Raw genomic sequence first — 26,097 nt, 5'->3', positions numbered from 1 at the left:
TTATTTTAAGAAAAATGTGCCAGTACTTTGATTTCAGGAGGATTTGTCCACACTAAGGGGTTAAAAGTAGTGAGATGAAAAGTGTGCCTATACCATACAGAGATCACAAAGTATATTGGGGTTTGTTTGTTTTTTGATTGGATGGGATTTTGGATCAAATGGGAAGCCAGTGAGTTTATAGGGCCTAGCACTTGCATTTCTTTCCTCCTTCAGTAATAAAATACTTACATACAATTCTAATTTATTATCCTGAAAAACTAAATATGACTCCCACAGTAAAACTTCAGCTTTCATGTAACTGATATTAAACCTAAAAAGAAGATGCCGCAGTTGTAAATATGATGTTTTCCAAAAGGTTGACACTATTTCATGTACTGCGTCGTCCCACTCACACATACCTTTTGTTGTCTCCTTCGTCTCTCCCTGCTTTTCTGCTCCTTAAAGATGCAGTAGGGAGAAATTTAGAAAGTGTATTTGTTAGAGGTATCCCATGGTAAAAACCTAACTAAGTGAATCCTAAAGTTCCCTGCTAAATCAACTGCACCATGCATGCGGACTAACCCTTAACATGGACTTGGTAGAGAGCAGGTGTACAGAAGGCTTTAAATGTTTTTATCTCTGAAAACAGGGACTGTTTCTGGCCTTAAATGTTGCCGTAAGAGCAGTAAGAGTGAAGTTGTGGGGCAGGCCACTGAACAGTAAATGTTTTTTCTAAATCTGAGTTCAACCCTTGGACATAAGAGTGTGATTTTTTTTCCCAATTCCTGTCTGATATGAGCGGGATGCTCAGATTTTACTGAAGCAGGAAAATGCTGTGCACATGTTTTATGCCGTCTTGGAAAATGAACCATTTGCATATTCATCGTCTGAAGGAAGCACATTTGATTTTGTATTCGATTTTTTTTACGAGACAAGTTATTACTTTTGTACATTTGAAGGGAATATTTAGACTGTTAATTCCCTCTGGCGACATGTCTTTTCCCACCCATTACTGGCAATCTCAGTACATACAAAAAAACAAAAAACCATGAGCACACAAAGTGAAATTCAAATCCAGTTTAATTAGTCAAGAAAACAACAGCTTGCGAGCAGAATGAGAACAAAACTAGAGTGGGCTCGAAGTCCCATTCGAGGCTTCAGAGAGGAGAGGCGGGGAGATGGAGCTGGTACTCCTCAGTTGCTGAACAGAGCCAAACAATCTTTGCTAAAATTTCCGTTTGTTTCGGGGCTTCCTTCGAGCCAGCTGGGTGGGGTTCACCACAAAAGACACTTCAGTGACTGCCAGAGCGATCTGACAATCAGAGGGAACTTTGTATTTTTCTTTGATGGATGACTTGGTTGGTGCTATGTGTGGCCTGGCTGACTTCTTTCCATCCATCTAGTGTTTCACATTTGGTGAAGTAGACTATGAATTATTTGCAAACACTAGTTCACTCTTTTTCTGTTCACCGTCCACATTAGGTCCTCTGGAAAATATCTTCTGATAGTTTCACTACCCCGTTTTCACTCCCCAGTCGATCTCAAGTCCATCTGATCAGAACTGTCAGCTTTAAGGGAAATAGTCACGCAGCTCTGGAATAAAGAGTTCAAAGTTGGGCTGCTGGAAATGTGTTCAATCAATGTTTTTTTTCTTTTTTTTTCTTTTTTTCCATACAGTTCAGTCTGAAACAAGAAGCTGATGAGGTGTGTGCTGCTGTGAGTTTCGTAGTCCAGCTGGCTCACAGTGGTCCTTTCTCTGATCTGCAGAGAGAGATGGAAAACATCAAATATGTCAGAGTGGGGTCTGGGGGCTTCACAAGAAACAATATCATCAGCTTCATGTATCCAGTAACTGCAGTGTAATAGCAAAACAATGGTTTTGTATTATGAACAATACACTGTGGGCTACAAGGGTACTTTCAACAGGTAAAAACATGCTAAATACATAATTTATTTCATGCTCAGCTCTCATAATGAACACGAATATGAAAGTTTAACAAAGCTGTTGCTGCCGATGATAGTTTTGGCCTCATAAGCGTTTAATTCTCTTTTATTTATTACAGTGTCGTCCTACCTGTTTGATTTGCCTGTATTAGTTTTCTTGTCTTCTGTCTTTCCACTTCCTGTTTTATTTTGGTAATTGCTTTTCTTGTGGCTTCACTTCATCTTTCTTTTCCATCCTTTGCGTCTGTTTCCCCTGCCCTTGTTATCTTTCACCTGTCTTTGACTGTTCAGCCTGCCCTTTTCCTGTTTTGTTTCCCTGCTGCTTTTTAGACTTCTAAGATCTCGAAGAAATGATTCATCAGTTAAAAGCTTGCACCTCTTTACTTGAACCCATTCACACCAAACTATTCAAATCAGTATATCACTGTTTTACAAATCCTTTAGTAAATATTATCAGCAGCTCTCTGCAGACCTGCACTTTCCATATTTCTCACAAATGTGCTGTAATCACACTGCCGCTCAAGAAAAATGACTTAGTAATTGGTAATTCATAATTACAGACCTATTTCTAATCTTTCTTTCCTCAGCAGAATATTTGAAAACATACTTTGCAAACAACTAAATGGAGAATTCAACTTGAAGTGTTTGTGATAAGTACCAATCAGGATTTAGATCCACAGAAATGGTAACGCTAAAGTCATCAGTGAGCTGAAGCTCAACAATGATTCACAGAGTTTCAGTCCCAACATAGAATTTCCTTTTAAATCCTACTATTAGTTCACACAGGTCTCAATGGTCTGTCCCCCTGGTACAGCTCTCACTTGTTCACTGTTTACAACCCAGTCAGACCTCTCAGGTCATCAGGTGGAGAACTTTTAAATGTTCCTAGAATCACATCAAAGTATTCTGAAGATGCTTCCAGTTGTTCTGTTCTTTGGAACAGGCTGCCTGCTGACCTGAGATTAATTGCCTCTATGCATTCAAATTAAAAAATAGACTCATTTTATTTTGCCATTTTCTCTCCCTTAAGGCTTTTTAAACCTACACAGGTTTTTATGCTTTTATCTTCAATTCAATTCAATTCAATTCAATTCAATTCAATTCAATTCAATTCATATCACAATAGTCAATTTTATATTATACAGTAAAGACCCCACAATAATACAGAGAAAACCTCAACAACCAGATGTCCCCCCTATGAATAAGCACTTGGTGACAGTGGGAAGGAAAAACTCCCTTTTAACAGGAAGACACCTCCTAGAAAATTGGATAAGCGGTCACACGAAGTAGGCTATTAACTCATTAAATTAGCCAAGGGTTCCCCTTGGACGCTCACATGAAAGAGTTTATGTTATAATTATGGATAAGTGCACTGGCAACAAAGTAGCTAATTTTACAAATTGTGAGAAAAATATGAAGAGGTTGTATTGATAATGCTGACTGTCTCATACTACTGTCAACAACATGAGTGGTACGAGAGGAAAAGCAGTGTGCAGCAGTCTAGCTTTAAAAGTGCTGTTTGGATGTGCGTTTGCACTTTAAGCATTTTGGTCACCGAGACTAGGATCATCTATCCATGAAAAAAAAAAAAAAATTGTTTGTTGCCAACTTGAAAAGATAAGAATTTATATTTCTTACTGATCAACAGGGAAACACGAAGACATTAGATGCTAATGAAAACCTTCTATCTGTGCTCAGAGGTCAGAGGGATCCTCCAGGAATAGTGATGCTATGATTGTTTTGTAGGCAGGGATTTCATAGCTGCTGATCTGTAATCTAGAACGCGACCTCAGTCCCAGTACCCACCCAGTACCCTATTAAGAAGTGAACTTTTTAGTGCAGATAACCGAGGGTTACCCAGATAAGATGAAATCCTGCTTTGTATTAAAGGCCTCTGATGGTCAGAGATCAGTGCACTGTTTTTTCCATAGCCATAAACAAAAACATGCTGCAGTTCTATGATGAATGCAATCCTTTATTTGCTCACAGAAGCCACAGAAGTTTGTGTTTTTACATAAAATTTGTATTTCAAATAATGTTCTGAGCAACGTGTGCTGTTCAGTAACTATAACAACAACTGCACTGCACTGAAAGCAACTCACAGAAATGTAACCTAAAAACTTTAACACTTGTTTTAAAAAACTCAGGAGAATAATTAATATTTAATTCTCCCAACTGGAGTGTAGATGAATTTACCTGCTCTCTATACTTTATTTACTTCTGCTTTACTTTCACCAAAGGTTGTTTTCTCACAACAAAGCACAATTTTATTTCCAAGTTTGTGTTCAGTGGAACACAAACATGTTTTTATCTTTATTATTTTTCACAATAAAATGTTCTTTGTAGTGTTTTTTTTTATTATTATTTTTATGCTTTTTTTAATCTACATGTTAATCAGCTGCTTGAAGGTGGAAAAACACACATGTGCAGTCGTCCAGTGGTCACATTCATGAAAACTCAAAAAGGAAAAAGATAAAAAAAAAAACATCCTACATCAACAAAGCTACTTGGATCTCGAGAGAACATTTATAAAGAGTTACAACCTTACGAAGCCAAAAAGCTTTCACTGTATCCATTTTATCAAAATTACAGGGTTGGGGCCACATATCTAAAGTAGACTCCCATTTTAGAGAGCTCCAAGCAAAACATGCAGCATATGACAAACATCTGTCTGCATTTGTAATAAAGTTACCTCATTTTTAACCTGAGTTAACAATATACTTGCCTAAAACCTTGAATACTCTGGTGTTTATGTCCCTGAATACATAAAGATGTTTCTTTTTTGAAAACAAATGATATCTGCAAGATTTTTCAACATTAACTGGAAGATCAGAAATCATTCACAAGTAACTCTCAGCTTCCAGTGTCCAATCGTGCAGGGCGATGGTGTGTATTTTACTGCTGTAGTAGTACAATTAGTATCATAATGATATGTTGGGCCGCTGGTGGCTTTTGGGAATGTTTCTGACCTTGAAAACTTCATATTTGTGGATTGCCTGCTTTCAGCTTTCCTCAAACCCTTTGCACTCATAGCCCAACACCGCTCACATGCCCATCTAGGGGTTTACAAAAGGCAGAGCCCAGGATGTAGTTCCACAGGATTTATGTGACTACAGTTAACAACTTTATAAAGAGTTCTACAGATAAGGACAGAATTATTATGATTATTCTCTGGCAGCACGGTGTTTAGAACTGTTGCCTCACAGCAAGAAGGTCTTGACTTGACCCCACCATCTGGCTGGAGTCTTTCTGTGTGGAGTTCCCCGTGTTTGTATGGGTTCTTTCCGGGTACTCCGGCTTCCTCCCACAGTCCAAAGACATGTTAGGTTAATTGGTGATTCTAAATTGCCCATAGGTGTAGATGTGGGTGCGAAGACTGACAACCTGTACAGTGTGTACCCCGCCTCTCGTCCTATTGTAGTTGGGATAGGCTTCAGTCCCCCCACGACTAGAACCAGAACAGCAGCGATGGGTCATTTTGTCATGTATGTAAAGCTTAAATTCTCTCTAATAACAAGCAAGAATACACGAGTTTAAGTGGAGTTACAGGGTTGCAGTGCAGAGAACATCTCCAACCACAATGAATATGTTGTCCCATTGTAACGCTCCCATTATTACAGCACTGGACAGTATATCTGACAGTGAGGGAGAAATACTTGCAATGTTGGAAGCTTTATCCAGCGTTTTAATGGCTGGAATAAACATTTTCGCTTTGCTTAAGACCCTTGAGCCTTGCTTAGCACATTGCAAAGTACACACTGTACTAATTAATTCTGTGTGAATCACAAAAAGTGATCTGGAAGCTCATATTTCTTTAAGCACAGCGCACTCCCTTAGTTTTACTACTGATAAATTTCATAAAAGCAAACATATTAATCTTCCTAAAGTAGCCAAGAAGATATCCTTTGGGGACCAATATCAAGCAGAGAATTATTAATCAGTTACTTCAAAGAAAAAGCCGTACTCAGAACCACACTAAAGCTTTACATGCCTATACTGATTTATACTTTGATATAGTGGATAGTCAGTGTCCAAAAAGTGGATTCTGTTCATCTGGACGTAGCGTTTTGTGGGAGAAACGTTTCGTCACTCATCCAAGTGACTTCTTCAGTCTCAGCTGACTGCAGGTTTCATCTTATAAACAGTACATTTGCATAATGACTGAAACCAGCCCAGTGAAGGAACAATGGGCTGGGAGGTCAGTTCCTTAATCTTAATTATACAAATTCTCATGACCATTGATCAACAACCACTGACCAAAACCCACTGATCAAAGCCCACTGATCAATGGCCATGAGTACCGTTCACAGACAGTTAGGGAATGGCTGCAATCACAGCATTGTATGATGGCGAAAGATGTACCCTTAGGCCCCCTCCTCGATTCACAGATGGTCTTTCCCTTTTCACGTAAGATTAAGGAACTGACCTCCCAGCCCATTGTTCCTTCACTGGGCTGGTTTCAGTCATTATGCAAATGTACTGTTTATAAGATGAAACCTGCAGTCAGCTGAGACTGAAGAAGTCACTTGGATGAGTGACGAAACGTTTCTCCCACAAAACGCCACGTCCAGATGAACAGAATTAACTTTTTGGAGATTTACTTGGGCCAGAATGTTTGCAAAATAATCTTGAAAGGAAATTCTGAAATTTCACACAATTACAATTTTTCTGAACGGAAATATACAGAAGAAATGTATTACTGCAAAGATACCGGCCTCCCTATGTCAGATGTTACACTGACATATTCACACAGTAGATCAGTATTAAGTATTACTGCAGCCAGAGATGTTGATCATAAGGATTGATTTTTGATTGAGCCATCTATAAAGCCAAGTAACATGCATGCATAGCAAATTTAAATATTGGGGTTGAAAATGATTTTTTGAGGCAAACACACCAAAGGGTTGAAATTTAGGTTTGTTTCAAATCACATTTGACTGTTGCTTCACTACAAGATGGTAACAGCTGAAATAAAAGTTACGGCTCTCCCACCATTCATTTAGATAGGACAGGTGCTACCAAAGCTGGTTTCACAAATGAATTTCAGACCATTTTTTAAGACCTGTTTCAGTCTGCATGCCAGGTTGAATGAGACATATAGTACAAAGCACTCTGAGTGTTCAAGTAGAGTAGAAAAGCCCTATACACCAATCAGGCATAACATTATGACCACAGACAGGTGAAGTGAATAGCACTGAGTATCTCTCCATCATGGCACCAGTTAGTGGGCGGGATATATATTAGAGAGCAAGTGAACATTTTCTCCTCAAAGCTGATGTGTTAGAAGCAGGAAAAATGGGCAAGAGTAACAATTTGAGCAAGTTAGACAAGCTTCAGATTGTGATGGCTATGTGACTGGTTCAGAGCATCTCCAAAACTGCAGCTCTTGTGGGGTGTTCTCAGCCTGTAGTGGTCAGTATCTATCAAAGGTGTTCCAAGGAAGAAACAGTGGTAAACTAGCAACAGGGACACGGGAGGCCAAAGCACACTGATACATAGGAGGATTGAAGGCTGCACGTGTGGGCCGATCAAACAGACAAGCAACTGTGGCTCAAACTGCTGAAAAGGTTAATGCTGCTGGTAGAAAGGTGTCAGAATACACAGTGCATCACAGTTTGTTATGTATGGGATAGCCACAGTCATATCCAAAGAGACCCCTGTCCTCCACTGAAAGCACTAACAATGGGCACCTGAGTATAAAAACTGGATCACAAAGCAACATCACGTGGATGCTGGTGTCCATGTGCATCTGTGGGACGTGCCGGACAAACAAGTCTGCTTGCAACTTACAGGACTTAAAGGCTCTGTGCTAGCGTCATGGTGCCAGATACCACAGCACACCTTTACGGCCTTGACAGGTCCAGCACAATATTAGGCAGGTGGTCATAACGTTATGCCCGATCAGTGCATAAGAAGCAATCCATTTACTATTTACTATTTAAATCAGCGCAATCTAACCACACAAAGACTTAATATGGGGAGGCTTGCATGTTTAAGTGAGGTTAAAGTGAGGTCCAAATTTTCACATGTCTGTTAAGTACTGGAAAAGTTCAGGTCTAAAATGCAGATGCTTAAGATGCCTGTCAAGCGGTAAAACCTTGTGCAAAGTCTGTAAAATATTCAGTCTGATTAATATGTGGCTAAGAGATTCCCACATTTATGCCTGAATGTCACATAATGTGGAAAACACACTAAACTTTTCTCTGCAGGAATTTTAAATTCGCAACGTCTTGTTAGGGACTCTCGTGTCTGCATGTGGACATATTTGGGATGATCCTGGGCGCTCACTTGTATACCTTCCTATTATTTAAGTGCATGGTTTAGTTCAAACTGTCAGACCGTGTGTCTGGAGCTGTAATTCACCGTCATCAGAATATTACCTCTTACTGAGGCTGCCTCTCGGTGCTGCCATTAAGATGGCCCCCCTCATAGTCCAGCTGGCACAGGATCATGTTGTTCTTGAGGAAAAACTTGTCTCCCACGCAAAATCTGCAGAGAGAAATCAAAATATGGAACTGGGTCTTGGTTCTTGCTACAGCCGAAGTGAATGATGAGGTCCCAGAGGAGCATTTCAGGCATATTTTCAGCATACATCTGTAGCAATGATGCTTAGAAATTTAATCTTGCATGACTGCTGCCTGATTAACTGTCTGAGTGATATACAAAGTCTTTAACCCCTTGAAGTTTTTCAAGTGAAGGGGATTTCATTGCATTGTGATTACGGTGCACTGCTAATATGCTCTTAATGACCAGTGAGCTCACCAGTACATCTCCGAGATAAGTCAACTGAATTTGATCTCCCTGGCTAATTGCTACCCTAATCTTACCTCTGGCGGCAGAGCTGACAGGCAAAGCAGTCTAAATGGTAGACGTTGTCTCTGGCTCTCATCACCATCTCAAAGGCAGGGATCAGCTTACTGCAGGCTGCACAGTTCCCCGTCACCCCAAAGAGCCTGCAGAGGGAGAGAGGGCAACAAACAGGCCTGTAATCTGGACAAACACAGATACATTTCAGCCAGGAGCTGCAGAAGGAAAAAAAACACTGAACTAGAGGACAAAAGGTAGCCTGTGTGTCCCAGAGAGCATCACAGATGATGCTCGAGCACCGTTCGCAAATAATCACTTCAATTACTGATTTATAGCGGTGAACCGCACTGCGTTTCCTGATTATTGATGGCTGTTTCCACTCCCCCTAATGCAGAGCCCACATTATATACATATAAGTGCAGCCAAGTGTGAAAAACCATTCAAATCGCGCCTCTAGTAGTAATTATGAGGAGATGATAGTATGAGCTTCTCATAATAAGATCTGGAGCTGTGTCATTAAGCTATGGCTGCAACTAACCATTAAGTTTATTATCAACCAATCTGCAGACTCAACAGTCAAAAAGCTGGAATGTGAGCGAAAGGCAAGAAAAGCTTGAATTTCTGCAGAAAACGTTTCATGTTTTTACTTGTCAAATGGCATGTATGATTAATTGTTTCAGCTTTGTTGCCAAAATTAGTCCAGACACCCCATGTGGACAGATAATGAGAAAACCACAGGGTTTGTAATGCATCACACAAACTCCAGTAAGTCAGTTAAAATCAGTTTTAGCTATATCACAACAAATAATCACCTCAAAGCTCTTTATGTTGCGTAGTAAAAATTGCATGAAAACCCCAACAGTCACACGACCCCCTATTAGCAGCACTTGGTGATAGTGGGAAGGAAAAACTCTTTTATTCGGAAGACACCTCCAGCATCCGGGTTGGACAGATATCTGCTGTGATCAGTGATCAGTATTAGCAATACACTGAATACCTCTTAGCCTATGATATGTTCTTTCTCCATTTCCTCCATTTATTTACAATAGTTCAGCATTAAAGGTTCATTTTTAAAATCTGGTTAGCTCATCAACAGCTGATTATACTATAAAATGTCTCCAACAACGTCTGATATGTTCTGACATTACAGTTTTTCTCTTAAATGTTTTTCATTTGGTAAATGTCCCATAAATTCAGAACCTAAACTATGTCCCTAACCCTACATAGGTCGGCAACAATCTGAGGCATGTTAAGAGGTTAGAGGTATAGCACTACAGTTAGCAAGCCTGGAAAAAAGTCAGTACACTCCATTGTTTTAACAGTGTTGCTCTGCCAACACTGCGTGAAGGTAGGGTTACAACTTTCCATCTATTCTCTTCAAACATCTGTTATTTCTGCACTAATCTTTTTTCTTCACATATGTGAGCGTTCAGAATATCAAATGTGAGAGTTTTCATAAACTGGATATGAGCTCTATCACTAATGCATTACTGCTGATAGAGAGCAGCAAAATAGAGATTAACTGATATGAAAATGTCACGATTTATATGAAATGTCAGTTGCTTTAAGAAGAAAGTCAATTTATTACTCTCTTCTGAAACCCCAAATTTATCTGGCAACTTTTGAACCTTGTCCTCAGACCACCTGAGAACAAACTGTGTTGCTATAAATGCTTTGTGCTGGCCAGCTGCAGATGGCCTCACCGCTTATTCACCTCTAACAGAATGACCAAATAACTCCCCAAGAGCCTGGCACACACGAAGACAAGTGGCTGCTGCTGATTTCCATATTCCATTAGAGGCCAAATAGAAAAAGGGGGCTTTGGAGGAACCCTTATGGAAAAAGGTCATCCATGTAATAAGGGAGAAAAGCACTGAGCAGCCCTGGATTACAAATGGAAAACGTCATCAAATGAGTGACCAACGTGAGAACAAAAGTGAGACCTAATTAACAGAATGTTCTGATCTAACGAGCTCGAGTCAGGCACCTGGTGGGTTTTTTTCCTGCTCCTTAACGAGGCTACGAAGCTCAATGCTAATTCTCTACAAATGGTCCAATTAAAAGAAATCACATGGTTTTAATCCCACTCTTCAAAGGCCTTTGGTCTGCACCCTTGCAATGATGAGGAAAACAGGAGGCAATCTAGCCAATTTAACTGTCAAAAGGGGTTTTGGTCTCCTAAGTGCAGTGCAGCTAATGAGCGACTTAGCTCCAACCAAATCCAGCTGGATTGTACATGAGACTAACACATGAGTTCAGCAATGTGGCTGCGATATCAGGAGTTCTCTTGCTGACCTGACACCAGATATCATTATTTCTAGGCAAGAAAAAGCAGAGGCATATAACTCTGAGTGGAGCCCGTTGATGCAGACAAGGTTTGTTTAGAAAAGGTTGATGGTTTTAAAAAGGCTAAGGTAGAAATCTATTTAAACCCCAAGTACATTGAAACATACTTACCTGTATAGTCATCCTGGACCAAATCATAGTCACAAAAGGTGCAGAATAACTTCAGATATTGTACAGATGGCCGTGCACCGTAATCATGAGGTGGCCAAACCCTGAAGGAGATCCTGCTTTATAGTCAGTTTTACTCTAATTGGGGCAAGAACTTGGTAAATTAATAACATGGGAACATAAAGGGAACTTAAGGCAAGCGTATCAAACCATGAACTCACTAGGAAAATTTTTATTGAGGAAAAAATTAAGCAGTGTCATGTCTTGATGCATGCTTAGTCATCCATGTAAGATAATCCCAAAAAGTTGATTCTGTTCATCTGGATGTAGTGCTTTCAGTCCAGATGAACACCTGCTTTGGCTTCATTTTTCACACCTGCAGTCTGTGGTGCTGCTCCTTGATGAAACTATCCACTTTGTATGAGTTTATAAAATCATTAGTTATTATTATTCTTTGATTCTCTTTTTCTCTTCTCTTTTTTTCTTCTCTCCCTCCCCTCACCCCTGCCCAGTCACAGCAGATGGCCGACCCTCCCTGAGCTGGTTCTGCCAGAGGTTTCTTCCTGTTAAAAGGGAGTTTTCCTTTCCCACTGTCGCCAAGTGCTTACTCATAGGGAGTTGTCTGATTGTTGAGGTTTTCTCTCTATCATTGAAGGGTCTTTAACTTATAACAAAAATTGAGTTGTTTGTGATTTGGCACTATCTAAATAAAAGTGTATTGAAATTGAAAAGCATCAACTGTTCATTCTACTGAAGTACCAACACAAACTTGATAAAACTTCATATCCACAGCATAATCACAGCTAATATCACCCTTTAAAGACTGATGTCTCCAGCTACATGTCTTCTTAGGACGAAATTAACCATTATCAAAGCCCATGTTAAGAACTATAAGAGACAACGGAAACATTTACAAAGTGCAAGCTTCACTGTTCTGCCTTTTCTTTCTTATGCTGCATACAAGATGCTTATGTCTGTGCAAGTTTACTGCAGACAGCTGATGTTCTTATTTGTGCTCTTGAACCCATAAACCTCAAAACTAGTCCATGTTTGGATAATGTAACCGTTAACCCTGTCACCCTGCAGGATAAACCCTTTCACAGGGAAAAACAAACAAGTATTTTTCCACAAGACTGTAACGCAGAGTCAAAATATGGTGACTCAAAACATTCCCTCTCAAGCACACCACATCCAAACACTGTCAAATGATGCTTGGACAGATTTAATTTATTTACTGACGTGTTGGCGATTGTGGACACTTGATTGCCTGTGAGGGCCACTTGCTTCACTTTGATATCGTAGTACCATTCTCTAAGAAAAACGCTCACATTTCACATATGGGAGCCGTACCTCAGGTAGTCTCTGCGGCAAAGGATGAGGTTGGCCCGGGTGTAGAGTGTGGAGCCCAGCCGGCCCAAGCGGCAGTCACAGCAGGCACACTTCAGACAGTCCTCATGCCAGTATCTGTCTAACGCCTGAAGCATGAAGCGGTCCCGTATCTTCCCATTACAGCCGGCGCAGCCCCTCGGCTTTTCTCTGGACTGGAGGGACACAAGAGACACACCTGGCAGGAAAAAGGCCAAGAAACAGACAGACACAGAGACAGACACAGAGACAGACACAGAGACAGACAGAGGAGATTCAGTGTTAGTTTTCTGTCAGGAATGAGACACAAAGAGTGAATGTCAATAAGGGCTTTTTCTGCAATCTATTTTTTTAATTGTTGCACATTAACAATATAATAGAGTATAATAGAGCAAGCATATATATATATATATATATATATATATATATATATATATATATATATATATATATATATATATATATATATATATATAAAACACCCGGCGGTTTATCCTTCAAGCTCGGGTCCTCTACCAGAGGCCTGGGAGCTTGAGGGTCCTGCGCAGTATCTTAGCTGTTCCCAGGACTGCGCTCTTCTGGACAGAGATCTCCGATGTTGTTCCCGGGATCTGCTGGAGCCACTCGCCTAGCTTGGGAGTCACCGCACCTAGTGCTCCGATTACCACGGGGACCACCGTTACCTTCACCCTCCACATCCTCTCGAGCTCTTCTCTGAGCCCTTGGTATTTCTCCAGCTTCTTGTGTTCCTTCTTCCTGATATTGCTGTCATTCGGAACTGCTACATCGATCACTACGGCCGTCTTCTTCTGTTTGTCTACCACCACTATGTCCGGTTGGTTAGCCACCACCATTTTGGCCGTCTGTATCTGGAAGTCCCACAGGATCTTAGCTCGGTCATTCTCCACCACCCTTGGGGGCATCTCCCATTTTGACCTCAGGACTTCCAGGTTATACTTGGCACAGATGTTCCTGTACACTATGCCGGCCACTTGGTTATGGCGTTCCATGTATGCCTTGCCTGCTAGCATCTTGCACCCTGCTGTTATGTGCTGGATTGTCTCTGGGGCATCTTTACACAGCCTGCACCTGGGGTCTTGCCTGGTGTGATAGACCCCAGCAGAGGGTCAGGCAAGTCCTGAGGAGTCAGCTGAATGGTAAGAACAAGATCCGGGCCATCAACACGTACGCCCTGCCCGTGATCAGGTACCCTGCTGGGGTAATAGGCTGGCCAAAGGAGGAGATAGAAGCCACTGACATAAAGACAAGAAAGCTCCTTACCATGCATGGAGGGTTTCACCCCAAATCCAGCACCCTGAGGCTGTACGCTAAGCGGAAGGAAGGGGGCCGGGGACTGGTGAGTGTCAGCACCACAGTCCAGGATGAGACCACAGTCCACAGTCCAGGATGAGACAACGAACATCCAAGAATATATATATATATATATATATATACTTCATTAGGGAAGTCTGTGGGACATTTATCTCTATTTCTAGTTTTATGACATTGTAGGAGATGTGTTGTTTCCGTTTATATATAAGTAACCTGAAGCATGTTATTGGTTTAAAGCCTTTATGATTCTGTCAACATCATCAAAATCGACCTGATGTGGTAAAATAGTTGCTTGGGGTTGCATTGTGTTGCACAGGTGTGCCCATTAAAGTGGAAGTACTGAGTACCAGTTTAAGCAAGGGAACGTGTACTCACTCTCCTCCTTGTCCAGCACCATCCTTTAGGTAAACGGCAATAATCCAACAGTGGGAGAAATACCAGCCTTTACTCTCCTGCGTGGAAGAGCGGTAACAAACACTGAGGCCTGGACGCGCTGTTTGAACCTAGAGTCGCTCAAACTTCAGCTCCGCTCTTCATAGTCCCCGAAGAGAGAGCCGAGAGAAACAGCCGCGGAGTCGCTCTCTTTTCCCTCGCGCGTAAAAATAGCCCGTGGATGGATGAAAACAGCTTCTCGGAGTATCACCTTGCCCTGCAGTAGAGATGTCCCCAAATCAACAGTGGCTTAGCATTATCTTGGCTGATGTCAGTGCGTAAGTATTTCTCTATCTGCACAGGCTGCGGCTGTTCCCCTCAAATGAGCCCTCCTGCACACAACGAGCCTCCCCCCTCCTCTCTCTCTCTCTCTCTCTCTCTCTCTCCCCTCTCTCTGTCTCTCTCTCACACTGCAAAAAACTCCCAGAGTCAAATGTTTTTTTAACGCTGCGTGCTAATTATATAAAGTCATTATGTTCAGATCTGATAGTAACCGCCCCCTCCCTCTCCAAATCAATTATTCAATACACAGTCACACACCAGGACAGCCCGGGCCTGAGGTGTTTTAAAATGAGCTTATTCAACTCCAAGGACACCAATTATCTCCAGGGCGCCCTGTAGTCAAAGCTGTGGCTTTTCAGCACGACAGATGCAGAGCCTTTTTTGTGCGCGAACGTGCACAGGCGCGCGCCTGTTCAACGTGTTCATCCTTTATTAATGTACTTGGGGTGTTTTTTAAAGGTAATAGATTAGCTCGGACTAAGACTATACTGTATTACAGATACCATGAAAGGTATCTGTAATACAGTTTTCAAAACGAAATAGCCACACAGGTGATTAAATCTCCAGATGCCATAATCAGGAAATACTTAAAAAGATACCCTAATGCGTTGACTCCGGGTTTCGAAATGAATACATCATTTTAGATGGCCTTGAACAGGGAAATATGGAATAAAAACATGATTAAACTGCTAAAAGCCCAACATCATTTCTTCTGGAGATTTTTAGTAATGCTTTAGAGATTGTAGGTTAGTGGGGGCGATGCCAATATAGATCACATAAAAAAGCTTGTCTATACCTTCAGTCTTCCATGAATATGACAGGAAATTGGAACCTATAAAAGAGCAATAAAGTAGCTGAAAGCTTCATAATAGAGCAATTACATACAGCAAGACCTTGTGGGAAAATTAAGAAGTTAATAGAACACAAAAAGCATAGACCATGCCAGAAAAGTAATGATCATACTTTGGGTCCCCGTGAGACTATGATCAGCATGTATGACATAAAAACATTAAAACAAAGGTGTGTCTACTAAAGAGTTTAGGGCTTGAGTAGGCTCACCTAAAGCTACATGCCGATTTTTTAAGGAAATCTAAGCTCTAGAAATTAGCTCAAACTGACAATGAAATTGGTAGTGCAGCCCAATGTGGAAATATTAAGCAAAAACCATAAAAATATACATCAGCTAAAGGTCACAATGACCTAATTGGCAAACCTATTACCACAGGTTGTTAATAGGTGATAAGCAGTGGTTCTCAAACTGGTGGGGAATAGAGCCGCTGCATGCAGACAAATGTTCTGTGGCGCATACATATGATACACATGGTAACATTAATGAAATAAAGTGCTCAGATCCTATCCAGGCTATCATACTAATGTATCAATGCATTTGTCAGCAGACTGGCTGCTATAACCTTCTGATTCCTCGAGTATAATAGTGATATCGTAAGCAAGGAGTCATTAAAAATGAAGAGAATATGTTGTGGCCAGATGCTGTTAATTAAATGCACTTGATTAACTTAGCTGATGTTTTGGCAGTTTGCTGGACTGTAGTATTCAGGTGTGTGAACACAATGAGAAGGAAGAAAGACATCAGCAATTGCTTAACCGACAGTGTTGCTGCCAGTCTGCAAAGGGTTATAAAGCCATTTGCAAATAATCTCAAGTCCGTCGTTCTATAGTGAGAAAGATTATTCGGAACTGGAAAACACTTGATATAGGTGTCAATTTTCCCAGGATTGGACATCCCATCAATTTAACGCCAAGATCAGACCATGCAATGTTAAGTGGAACTGCAAAAACCCAAGAGCCACATCTCACTGTACAGACCTCAGTTAGCATGTTAAATGTTAAAATGACACTACAATTAGAAAAAGACTGAATAAATATGGCTTGTTTTGGAAGGGTTGTCAGGGGGAAAGCCTTGTCTAGCTTATGTTTGCAAAGTTCTCAGCAAGACTTCTTGTAAGAGGAGACCAAAATGAAGATATTAATTGATGCACAGCATGAAAACCAACCACAGGATATCAACACAAACACCTCATACTGACTGTTAAGTACATTGGTGGAGAGAAGATGATGTGGGCTTTTTCATAGCCACGGGACCTTGGCACTCAGTCACTGAGTTGGCCATGAACTCCTCTGTATACCAAAGCATTGTGAAGTCAAATGTGAGGCCATCTGTCTGACAGCTAAAGATAGGCCAAAATTGGGGCATGCAAAAGGACAATGATTCCAAGCACAGCAGCAACTCTACAACAGAATAGTGGGAAAAGAAAAACAATCAAGGTGTTGCAATGGCCCAGTCAAAGTCCAGACCTCAACCTAATTGAAAGCTGTTGGGGACCTTAAGAGAGCTGTGCACAAACAAATGCTCACAAACCTGAATGAACTGAAGAAATGTTGTAAAGAAGATTGGGCAAAAATTCTTCCACAACAATGTGAAAGACTGAAAAAGTCATACAGAAAATTATTACTTCAAGTTGCAGCTGCTAAAGATGTCTCTGCAAGCCACTGAATCATGGGGTGGACTCAGTTTTTCACAGGACAGCGTAGAGTCCTGTGAAAAACTGTTTTTAAATGATTTTACAACATGAGAAAGAATCTTAAAACGAAGGCGTTCGATAAAGAACTGATTGATTTATTTGTGATACTATAGTATTGAAAGAGATGTCATATTGTGAATCAGTTATAGGACAATAAACTCAATGTAGTCATGAATCATACTGCAAGCATTTGAAGAAAACACATTTTTAAAGCCATTTAAGAACATCACTAAGAACAACAAATTGGTTTTGGATAGTCCTGCAACTTCCTCTGGCATAATGCACAGTCTTGATTAATACTATAAGATGATGTGATACTTTAATTATGCTGTAGAGCATTTATATGTCTTTGCAACCTCAGTAATAGACTGATAATATTACCTCCTTATAAGAACATGTTATATAAGTTATTTAAGGTGAATAATTTAATCTTTAAGACATTTAGACGCAGTAGTTATAGGAATTCTTGCTATGGAACCATCTAAAATAGATTTATCATAAGCCTACTGCATTCAATTTTCTCCTTATATAAATGCAAAAGATGAATTGTGAATAGCCTTGAAAGGCAATTTTTAAGTCCCAGACCTGCTGTAAGTCACTATATTGAAATTTTATGAATAGAAATACAGTAGGGCATGGGAAGGTCATTATTTAAAGTTAATATTGAACATTTGGACATAGTCCCTGTAGACAGATTATTGGAAAAATGTAGTGATTTTCAAAGGGGTTATCAAGGCTGGTACACATCCAAATCCACAAACAACACTGCAGCCTGCTTCCAAATAGATCATCCGGCCCTAAATCCTCCTCATTAGAAGCTGTGGCATCAACAACTGTTCTAACATGGCCCCTGGATCAGGTCACACTAATTAACCAGCACCATCGACCGACTATTCCTCATTATCCACCCTCTCATCTGATCGCATATAGGCCATCAAGACAGCTAACGATCAGCAGACTAATTAATCAGCTGATGTGGTGCAAGTGAAGCTCCAGGTTCCCTCTTCATTTGCGAGACACATGGGAGCTAATTAGTTCAATTATTAATGCATCTAATTAAATAGTTTCTCTGGGTAATCACGGTTACAGTCTCGCCCTCCATCAGTTCCTGTAATAAATGGTTCTGCGATGTGTTAGACCTCTTTTGTCCTTTATTTTGACATACACTAACTCCAGTGCAATGCCTGGCCCTTACTAAATATTACAGGCTATTCACAGGCCCGGACCCCATTAGGCTAATTGCACTAAAAGCAGTCTGTGGCTGACATTAAAGGTGAGCTGTGGTTAGGGCTCTAATTAGCAGTCTGTGAAAATAGGAAGTCTTTTGGCCATCTGCTACAGCTTGCCATCCTGCCTTCAGTGTGAAAAGGGCAGATACAAATTTAGGTAATGCTTTTTTTTAGGAGGGCTGTTTTCATATATAATGCCATGAGGGGCTACTGCAGGGAGCACAGTTTTTAAAAGTAAAAGCCGAATTTAGAGAAGGGAATACCAGGAAGCTGCTGCATTTTGTGGGATGCTGTATATAGTTCAGTATGTGAAACCACAGGCTGTGTTTTCGTTTCAGATGTAAAGGAGGAAAAACAAGGGTTATTTAGGCTTGGGGCTAATTTTCAAACATCTACTGTGCTGTGAAGGTATTTTTTTTATGTGTAACTTTGTCGGATGTTTAAACAAAATCTAAAAGAACCAACCTGTGTACACAAATCATAGACGTTTCTCTTTATAGAAGCAAAAGCTTTTCCAGTCGCTAAATGAAAAGCTACCCTTTGGTCCAAAATGAACTATAGCAGCAGATATTTGATAGATCTCCATGATCTTTTGTATACATTTATGATGAATCATGGTGTGTCTATTTGGTTATTCCGATAACTTCTCATGAAATCATCTAGGAGAAATTTCTACATTATATTTATTTTGCAGCAGGGTGGCTTAGTGGTCAGCATTTAGCCTCACAGCAAAAGGCTCCCGGGCTACACCTGCAAAGCTAGTACCATTTCCACCAGCAAAATTTGCATTCTAATAAAATGCTAAACTAAAAATGTGACAGTGTTAAATGGCATCATGTAAATTTGGTTGTAGTGCAGATGTTAAGCAGCTAGAATCAGCATTTAAAGAGTAATAGTAACGTAACAAAAAGCTGTGGAAGTGTTGTTCAAAATAAACTTTCATGACAAATAGAATAATTAAAATCAAATATTTATTTAATGCTAGCAGAACTAATTAACAATACACATACCACATTTTTTTTGTTTTGCTTTTCTTTCTTTACAGAGCTTGTAAAGAGAGCTTTGCACTCACATCCACATGCTGTAGCTGTGTGCTGTCACCAGGGGGCGGTGACAGCACACAGAAATCTTGAAAAAAGCAGTCTTTGGTCAGCTTTTACGTTTGTGCTGTTGTTGGTCCTTTAGCTTAGCTCCAACAACAGAAAATAGTCATATTCAAGCCTTCTGCCTAACCAGTCAGCATTCTACTTAGACACAGTGCTTTCATCATTGGGCTAACTGCTCTGCAGTTGGTGGGTTTTTTTCTTTGTTTTGTTTTTAACAACTCTATGCTAGCAGGGTGGCCTGGCAGTGCAGTGGTTAGCACTCTTTAACGCCTTCTTTCATTACACCAAGAAGGTCCTGGGTTTGAGTCAAGCAGCTGGTGAGGCCTTTCATGTTCTCCCCGTTGCCTGTGAGCGTGAATGATTATCTTTCTCTGTGTTCCAGATAGGCTCCAGCCTTCCCATGATACTGAATGCATGCATGCTGTTTAGGTTACCCAAGTCCTTCACTCCCGGTAGCATACACGATTGTGGTACCTTGAATTCCACTTAAGTATGTGAAAATGGCAAGATGAATTTCTTGGAAACTGGACGATAACACTAACATTTTTATATTTCTTACACAAAGCAAAGTGCTTTACCAGACAGGCTTGGCTGATTGTAACAGAGCTGCACCTGGACTCCCAAGAGGTTAGATTTCTGAGAGTAAGCTTGTTTGTTCTGATTCCTTGGCTGAGCTGGATGGGGAAATCTGCCAAAGAAATTCAGATTTTAGGACATAAAGTGCTTTTAAACAAAGCAAGTAAATCTCACAAACTCATCCAGAAAGTTCTGTGACTGCTGCATTCAGGTCATCTCAGGATCAAATGCAGAAATCACAAATATATGTGTGTTTATTGTCATATTGTGAATAAAGGACCGACCAATTCAGAGATGTGTAATCAGGTTTAATTTGTGTTGATTAAGAGAAAACCTATTTTTGGAGACCAAATAAATATTTTTAATATCACACTGTTATAAAATTAAATAAATATCACCGAACTATATGCTGATAACAGGTTTTTGCTGTGCCTGAGCAGAATCCGAGTAACACTGCTCCATCATAGGAAATTTAAGATGTCATCTTGTACCTGACAATTTGGGTCTTTTTAACAGTCAACATTTAAGGCTGCTTGGTATAGAGATTGGTCTAGTAGTGAGAGAAGCATCAAAAGCTTTAAGGTTTTAGATTTCAACAGAACAGTGAAATTCTCTCTGTGAGTTGGGGGAGATGCACTGCCTCAAATGAGGGAGTTCAAGTATTTCTTATTTATGAGTCATAGGAAAACAGAGCATTAGTTGGACTGGTGCAACGTCAGCAGTGTCAGACTGCTGTGGTGAAGAGAATGGAGCAGAAAGACAAAGTTTTTGATTTGCCAGTCCATCAACGTTCCAACCCTCACCTGTGCTCATGAGACATGGGAAATGACTGAAAGAGTGTGGTAGTTCATCCGATTGGCAACCTTTGAGGTTTTCTTGGTCTGTCCCATTGCACACTTACTAGAGTGACTGTGTATCTCTTGTTCCCTAGGAACACTTCAGTATCTCTCAAAAGAAACTGCAAAGTGTTGCTGGAATGAACAACATATAGAATACCCTGCTTAGCCTGCTGCCACTGCAACACAACTTTAGATAACCAAAAGATAATAGATGGATGGATAAATGGATGGATGTTTAGTGAGGTCCCATTGTAATGCTTTTTTGATCTGAGCTCAAGCAGAGTACTTTATCCATCACTACCTTCTTGGTGAGAAACTTAGAAACTTCACATCCTCATGCATACTTCTCAACCACAAGGTAAGGAAAAAAGATACCCTTCGTGATTGTTCTCTTTGACTCTGTTGAGACTGTAACACGATGAGCATTATGCAGTATTTAATAACACTTAAAAGTGGCCACTGAAACGATACATTTACTGAGGTCAGACAACACAGATCCTTGTGGTCTTTTCCCCATAGACTTCTGTGAAACCAAACTTCTTTGTAAAACCAGAGGATTTGCTCTCCATTAGAGGGAATGCAGGTTAAAGGCAACTCACCATTGACTTGGGCAGTGCATATCAAAGTCAGCAAAAAGACAATGCATATAAAAGCATGTGTTTGGATCCATGTGTGGAAATGGAAAAGAATATGGTGTTTATTTTTAATAGTGATATTGTTGAGAAAGGACTATCTATAGTACACAGAGCATAAAAGATTTGCCTCAAAGCAAAAAGTGAATATCAACTTTAAAAAGTGTTTTTTAGATTCTTGTCTCAACAATTCAAGAGCAATGAGGGCATTTGACTCACTTTCTCTACATATTTTTCAGCAGATGGTGTTTCATCCTGCCCAGGGGTAAACAACATTTTTGACACTTTACTGTGCATATTAATCACAAGAAATTAAAAGTAGAACTGACATTCTGTTTTTTAGAAAAGTCGTTAAAGTTAGGATGATATGTTTAAAGGACACTCTCACCTCATTAAAAAGGTCAGGTAGTTTTCCGAATATTTATTTTAGAAGTACTACAGTACTTTTTTTTTTTTTTTACATCCGCTATAACATCAAAAACAGATGCAGAGAATCAGGGGAACCACAAAATGAGAGCACCATCAGTCCATATTTTCAAGTATCATAACCCAAAAGAAATGCCACAATGATATTACAGTGCTGTGAAAAAGTATTTGCCTCCTCTCTGCTTTCACATTTTTTGCATATTTGTCACATTTACATGTTTCAGACCATCAAACAAATTTTAATATTAGACAAAGATAACCCGAGTAAATGCAAAATGAAGTTTTTAAATGATGATTTCATTTCTTAATGGAAAAAGCAATCAAAGCACTGATCAGTCACAGACTCTGCAGACTCAAGTTTTGCTTTGAAGAAGCAGCTGGAACATTTCAAGTACTTGCTCATGGTTCTATACAGTCATTTCCACCCGATGAATCCAAGGTCCACTACTGACGATGTGTCCCAAATCTTAATATGATCATCTAGATCAGATCTCTAATCCCCCCAAAAAGTGGCAGATTAGCTTGGGTAAAAGACCGAAAGATGAGGCACACAACGATGTGTGCTGCTGGTAAAGTTTCTGCTTTGCCTTTCCTCATAACAGCCATCCCTCAGGATTCTCGGCATTTAAAGCAATGCATTATCAGGGACTACAACATCTAGTCCTTTTACTGAACCATGAGTGGTATAAAGAAGGAATGGTGAGAAGAGTGCATCAGCAAGCTCAGAAAAATGCTGGACTGATGAAACTTCACCAGAGAGGTTAAAAGATTTCCTGAATTCTGCCTTCTGACATTCTTCACCTACTCTGATAGTCTTACTTCATACTCCACCTGGGTCTGCCAGCACTGGACCTCTGTCTGCCTCTCAGTCCAATGCCTCCCTAGAGACGATAGTTTTTACTCCTGAGCTTCTCATCTTGAAAGGGTCTTTGTCACAAGCAGACAAGTAGCAAGCACCTCCCTCCTGACAAACTCCCGACAACCAGTTCGCCTTCCAGTATGGATTCACTTTCACTGTTGAGCACCACTGCATCTTCCAGAAGAATCTCTTAGTCCTGCTCCATCTTCTAATCGAACCTCATAACCCTCAAATCTGTTCTTCTCTGTGTTTTGCCCCAGTCTACATCCATGACCTGGTTTTGTTTTCCAACACCTAAGATCAATTTGTAGAGTTTTTCTCTTCTGTTCCCTTTCTGCCACTCCATCAGTCTTGTCTTACCTTTTTGTCTTTCACGTGACAAACAATCAAAATTAGTAGTGGTAGTGTGATGGCTGTTTTACTATTTCAGGAAATGGGAAACTTGCTATATTTGATGGAACCACGAATTCTGCACTACCAGAAAATCCTGAAAGGGAATGTCCGTCCATCAGGGCCCTGTGTCTCAAGCACACTTGGGTTATGCAGCGGGACAATAATCCGAAACACACCAACAAGTCCACCTCTGAATGACTCAAAAAAACAAAAATAAATTGGAAGTTTCTGAGTGGCCAAGTCAAAGTCCAGATTGAAATCCAATTGAAACACTTGATCTTAAACAGGCCGATTATGCTCAAAGTCTTCCAGTATGGTTCAATTAAAGCACTTCTGCAAAGAAGAGTGGGCCAGATTTTCTCCACAGCAACGTGAAAGACTGCCAGGAATCGGCCTGGGTGTGGCTAGTGAAATTAAACTCAGCTCCTAGCAAAGTCATTTAAAAACTCTACCTATTTTTGTTTAATATTAGAATTTGTTTGATGATATGAGACATTTAAGTGTGACAAATATGCAAAGAAGAAGAAGAAGAAAACGAAGGAATCAGGAAGGGGACAAATTCTTTTTCACCACACTGTCCATTTCAAATAACTTCAAAGCCAGCACTGAATAGCTCCTTTTCCATGGCTTATATGTTGGAAAGAATCTTTCCCACTTTCAGAAGTGTTTGGGCAGCGTTCCTCTGCTACAGATGCAGCCTGTCACACTTGAAGGGTATCTCTTTGATCTGCGAGTCTAAAACTTGGCAAGAAAACTTCAACAACAGTTGTACAAGCACAAACCTTTCCAGTTTTGCTTTGGAAAAGCTGTAATACAATGTATTTGCGTATGTCTCTTTACATATGTCTTTTCTCTATTTGAGTAAACCAGGAATCTAAAGCTGCCCTGTCCAGCTGCAAAATGCTTTAATATATTTAAATATAGTAAAAAAAAAAAAAAAAAGTAGCCTAAACACATATAATCTAGTTACATTGCCTTAAAGGCAGAGTAGAATATCTATATTTTGGAAGGATGACAAGATTAAAAGATCTTGGTATAGTATCTTGGTATCAAATCCACTGTTCCAGTATTAATACCATCCATTTATTACAGTAAATATGAGGAATTTTTAAAAAGAGTAGACTCAAGCCCAAACTCTTGGGTCTACTCAGGAGTCTGGGTCTCAGTAGAGCCTTCTGAAATGGAAATGTGCAAATAATTAACTGTACTTTCCAGCAGTGCCAGCACAACAACAAATCTTGTTCCAAAGCATGAGTGAGATACAATCATTAACATTAGCTACATCTGTGTTTGTCAAATCAAATGTCCAATGCGAGAAAAGCTTGTTATCATTGGCACTAAAGTCACTTAGTCTAGCAACACGAGCTCAGCTGCATCTGTGTGTCTGCGTATCATGTGTTGTGCAATTTGAGGCTGTAATACAAAAGATGTCATCTCATTGAGCTGCAGGCTTGTCTCCTGAAGTCTGAATTAAAATAATAAAACACAAACACACACAAAAAAATCCCCTCTCGCCCCTGCGGGCGGTCTATCCTTCAAGCTCAGGTCCTCTACCAGAGGCCTGGGAGCCTGAGGGTCCTGCGCAGTATCTTAGCTGTCCCAAGGACTGCCAAGATCAAGGACCAAGATCTTGGATGTTGTTCCTGGGATCTTCTGGAGCCACTCGCCTAGCTTGGGAGTTACTGCCCTAGTGCTCCTAGCATCTTGCACTCTGCTTTTGTGTGCTGGATTGTCTCAGGGACATCTTTACACAGCCTGCACCTGGGGTCTTGCCTGGTGTGGTAGACCCCAGGATCTATGGATCTTGTGCTCAGAGCTTGTTCCTGTGCTGCCGTGATCAGTGCTTCTGTGCTGTCTTTCAGTCCGGCTTTGTCCAGCCACTGGTAGGATTTCTGGATATCGGCCACCTCCTCTATCTGCCGGTGGTACATACCATGCAAGGGCCTATTCTTCCATGATGGTTCCTCGTCTCCCTCCTCTTTCTTGGGGTTTTGCTGCCTGAGTTATTCACTGAGCATGCGGTCGGTTGGAGCCATCTTCCTGATGTATTCATGGATGTTTGTTGTCTCATCCTGGACTGTGGTGCTGAGATTCAACAGTCCCCAGCCTCCTTCCTTCCGCTTAGCGTACAGCCTCAGGGTGCTGGACTTTAGGTGAAACCCTCCATGCATGGTCAGGCGATTTTTAGTCTTGATGTCAGTGGCTTCTATCTCCTCCTTTGGCCAGCTTATTATCCCAGCAGGGTACCTGATCACGGGCAGGGCGTACGTGTTGATGGCCCAGATCTTGTTCTTACCGTTCAGCTGACTTGCCTGACCCTCTGCAGGTACTTGGTGGTTGCAGCTTTCCTAGCGTCCTCTTCGTGGTTCTCTTTTGTCTGTGGGATCCCCAGGTACTTGTAGCTGTCCACTATGTCTGCATTGTTGCCTTCTGATGGTTCGATCCCCTCAGTTCTGACTACCTTCCCTCTCTTTGTTACCATCCGACTACACTTCTCCAGTCCGAACGACATTCCGATGTCATTGCTGTATAGCCTGGTAGTGTGGAGCAAGTCAATGTCGCGTTCACTCTTGGCATACAGCTTGATGTCATCCATGTACAGGAGGTGGCTGACAACTGCTCCATTCTGTAGTCGGTATCCGTAGCCAGTCTTGTTAATGATCTCACTGAGGGGGTTCAGGCCTATGCAGAACAGCATTGGGGACAGAGCATCTCCTTGGTAGATCCTGCACTTGATGGTGACTTGAGCTATTGGCATGAATTTGGCCTCTAGTGTTGTCCGCCACATTCCCATTGAGTTCCTGATGAAGGCTCTTAGGGTCCTGTTGATCTTGTACAGATCTAGGTATTCTAGGATCCAGGTGTGGGGCATCGAGTCATAGGCCTTCTTGTAATCAAT

At 40.8% G+C, this 26,097-nt stretch overlaps 1 protein-coding gene across 1 annotated transcript; it reads right to left on the bottom strand.

Annotated features, from left to right (window-relative positions):
• Positions 1-1,041: 1,041 nt before the first annotated feature.
• LOC113026372 (rhombotin-1-like) lies at positions 1,042-14,661 on the bottom strand. Its single transcript, XM_026175074.1, has 5 exons — positions 14,257-14,661; positions 12,535-12,748; positions 8,751-8,876; positions 8,304-8,412; positions 1,042-1,740 (listed from the first exon to the last, which is right to left on the bottom strand). Exons 1-4 carry the CDS (start codon positions 14,276-14,278, stop codon positions 8,307-8,309), a joined length of 468 nt encoding a protein of 155 aa, XP_026030859.1. The 5' UTR covers positions 14,279-14,661; the 3' UTR covers positions 1,042-1,740; positions 8,304-8,306.
• Between the last annotated feature and the right edge of the window lie 11,436 nt (positions 14,662-26,097).

This window comes from Astatotilapia calliptera, chromosome 7 (genome assembly GCF_900246225.1).
Source record: "Astatotilapia calliptera chromosome 7, fAstCal1.2, whole genome shotgun sequence".
Taxonomy (NCBI): domain Eukaryota; kingdom Metazoa; phylum Chordata; class Actinopteri; order Cichliformes; family Cichlidae; genus Astatotilapia; species Astatotilapia calliptera.
The sequence above is the reverse complement of the archived record's forward strand: the minus strand, read 5'-3'. Positions and strand labels throughout refer to the sequence as shown.

Bases quoted from the DNA above. Each gene is read 5' to 3' on its own strand.
- LOC113026372 (XM_026175074.1), bottom strand. From the start codon at position 14,278: ATGGTGCTGGACAAGGAGGAGA. The intron at 8,877-12,534 runs GTACGGCTCCCA...CTCCCTCTGCAG, and splicing joins TGCCGCAGAGACTACCTGAG to GCTCTTTGGGGTGACGGGGA. The intron at 8,413-8,750 runs GTAAGATTAGGG...TTCTCTCTGCAG, and splicing joins TGTCAGCTCTGCCGCCAGAG to ATTTTGCGTGGGAGACAAGT.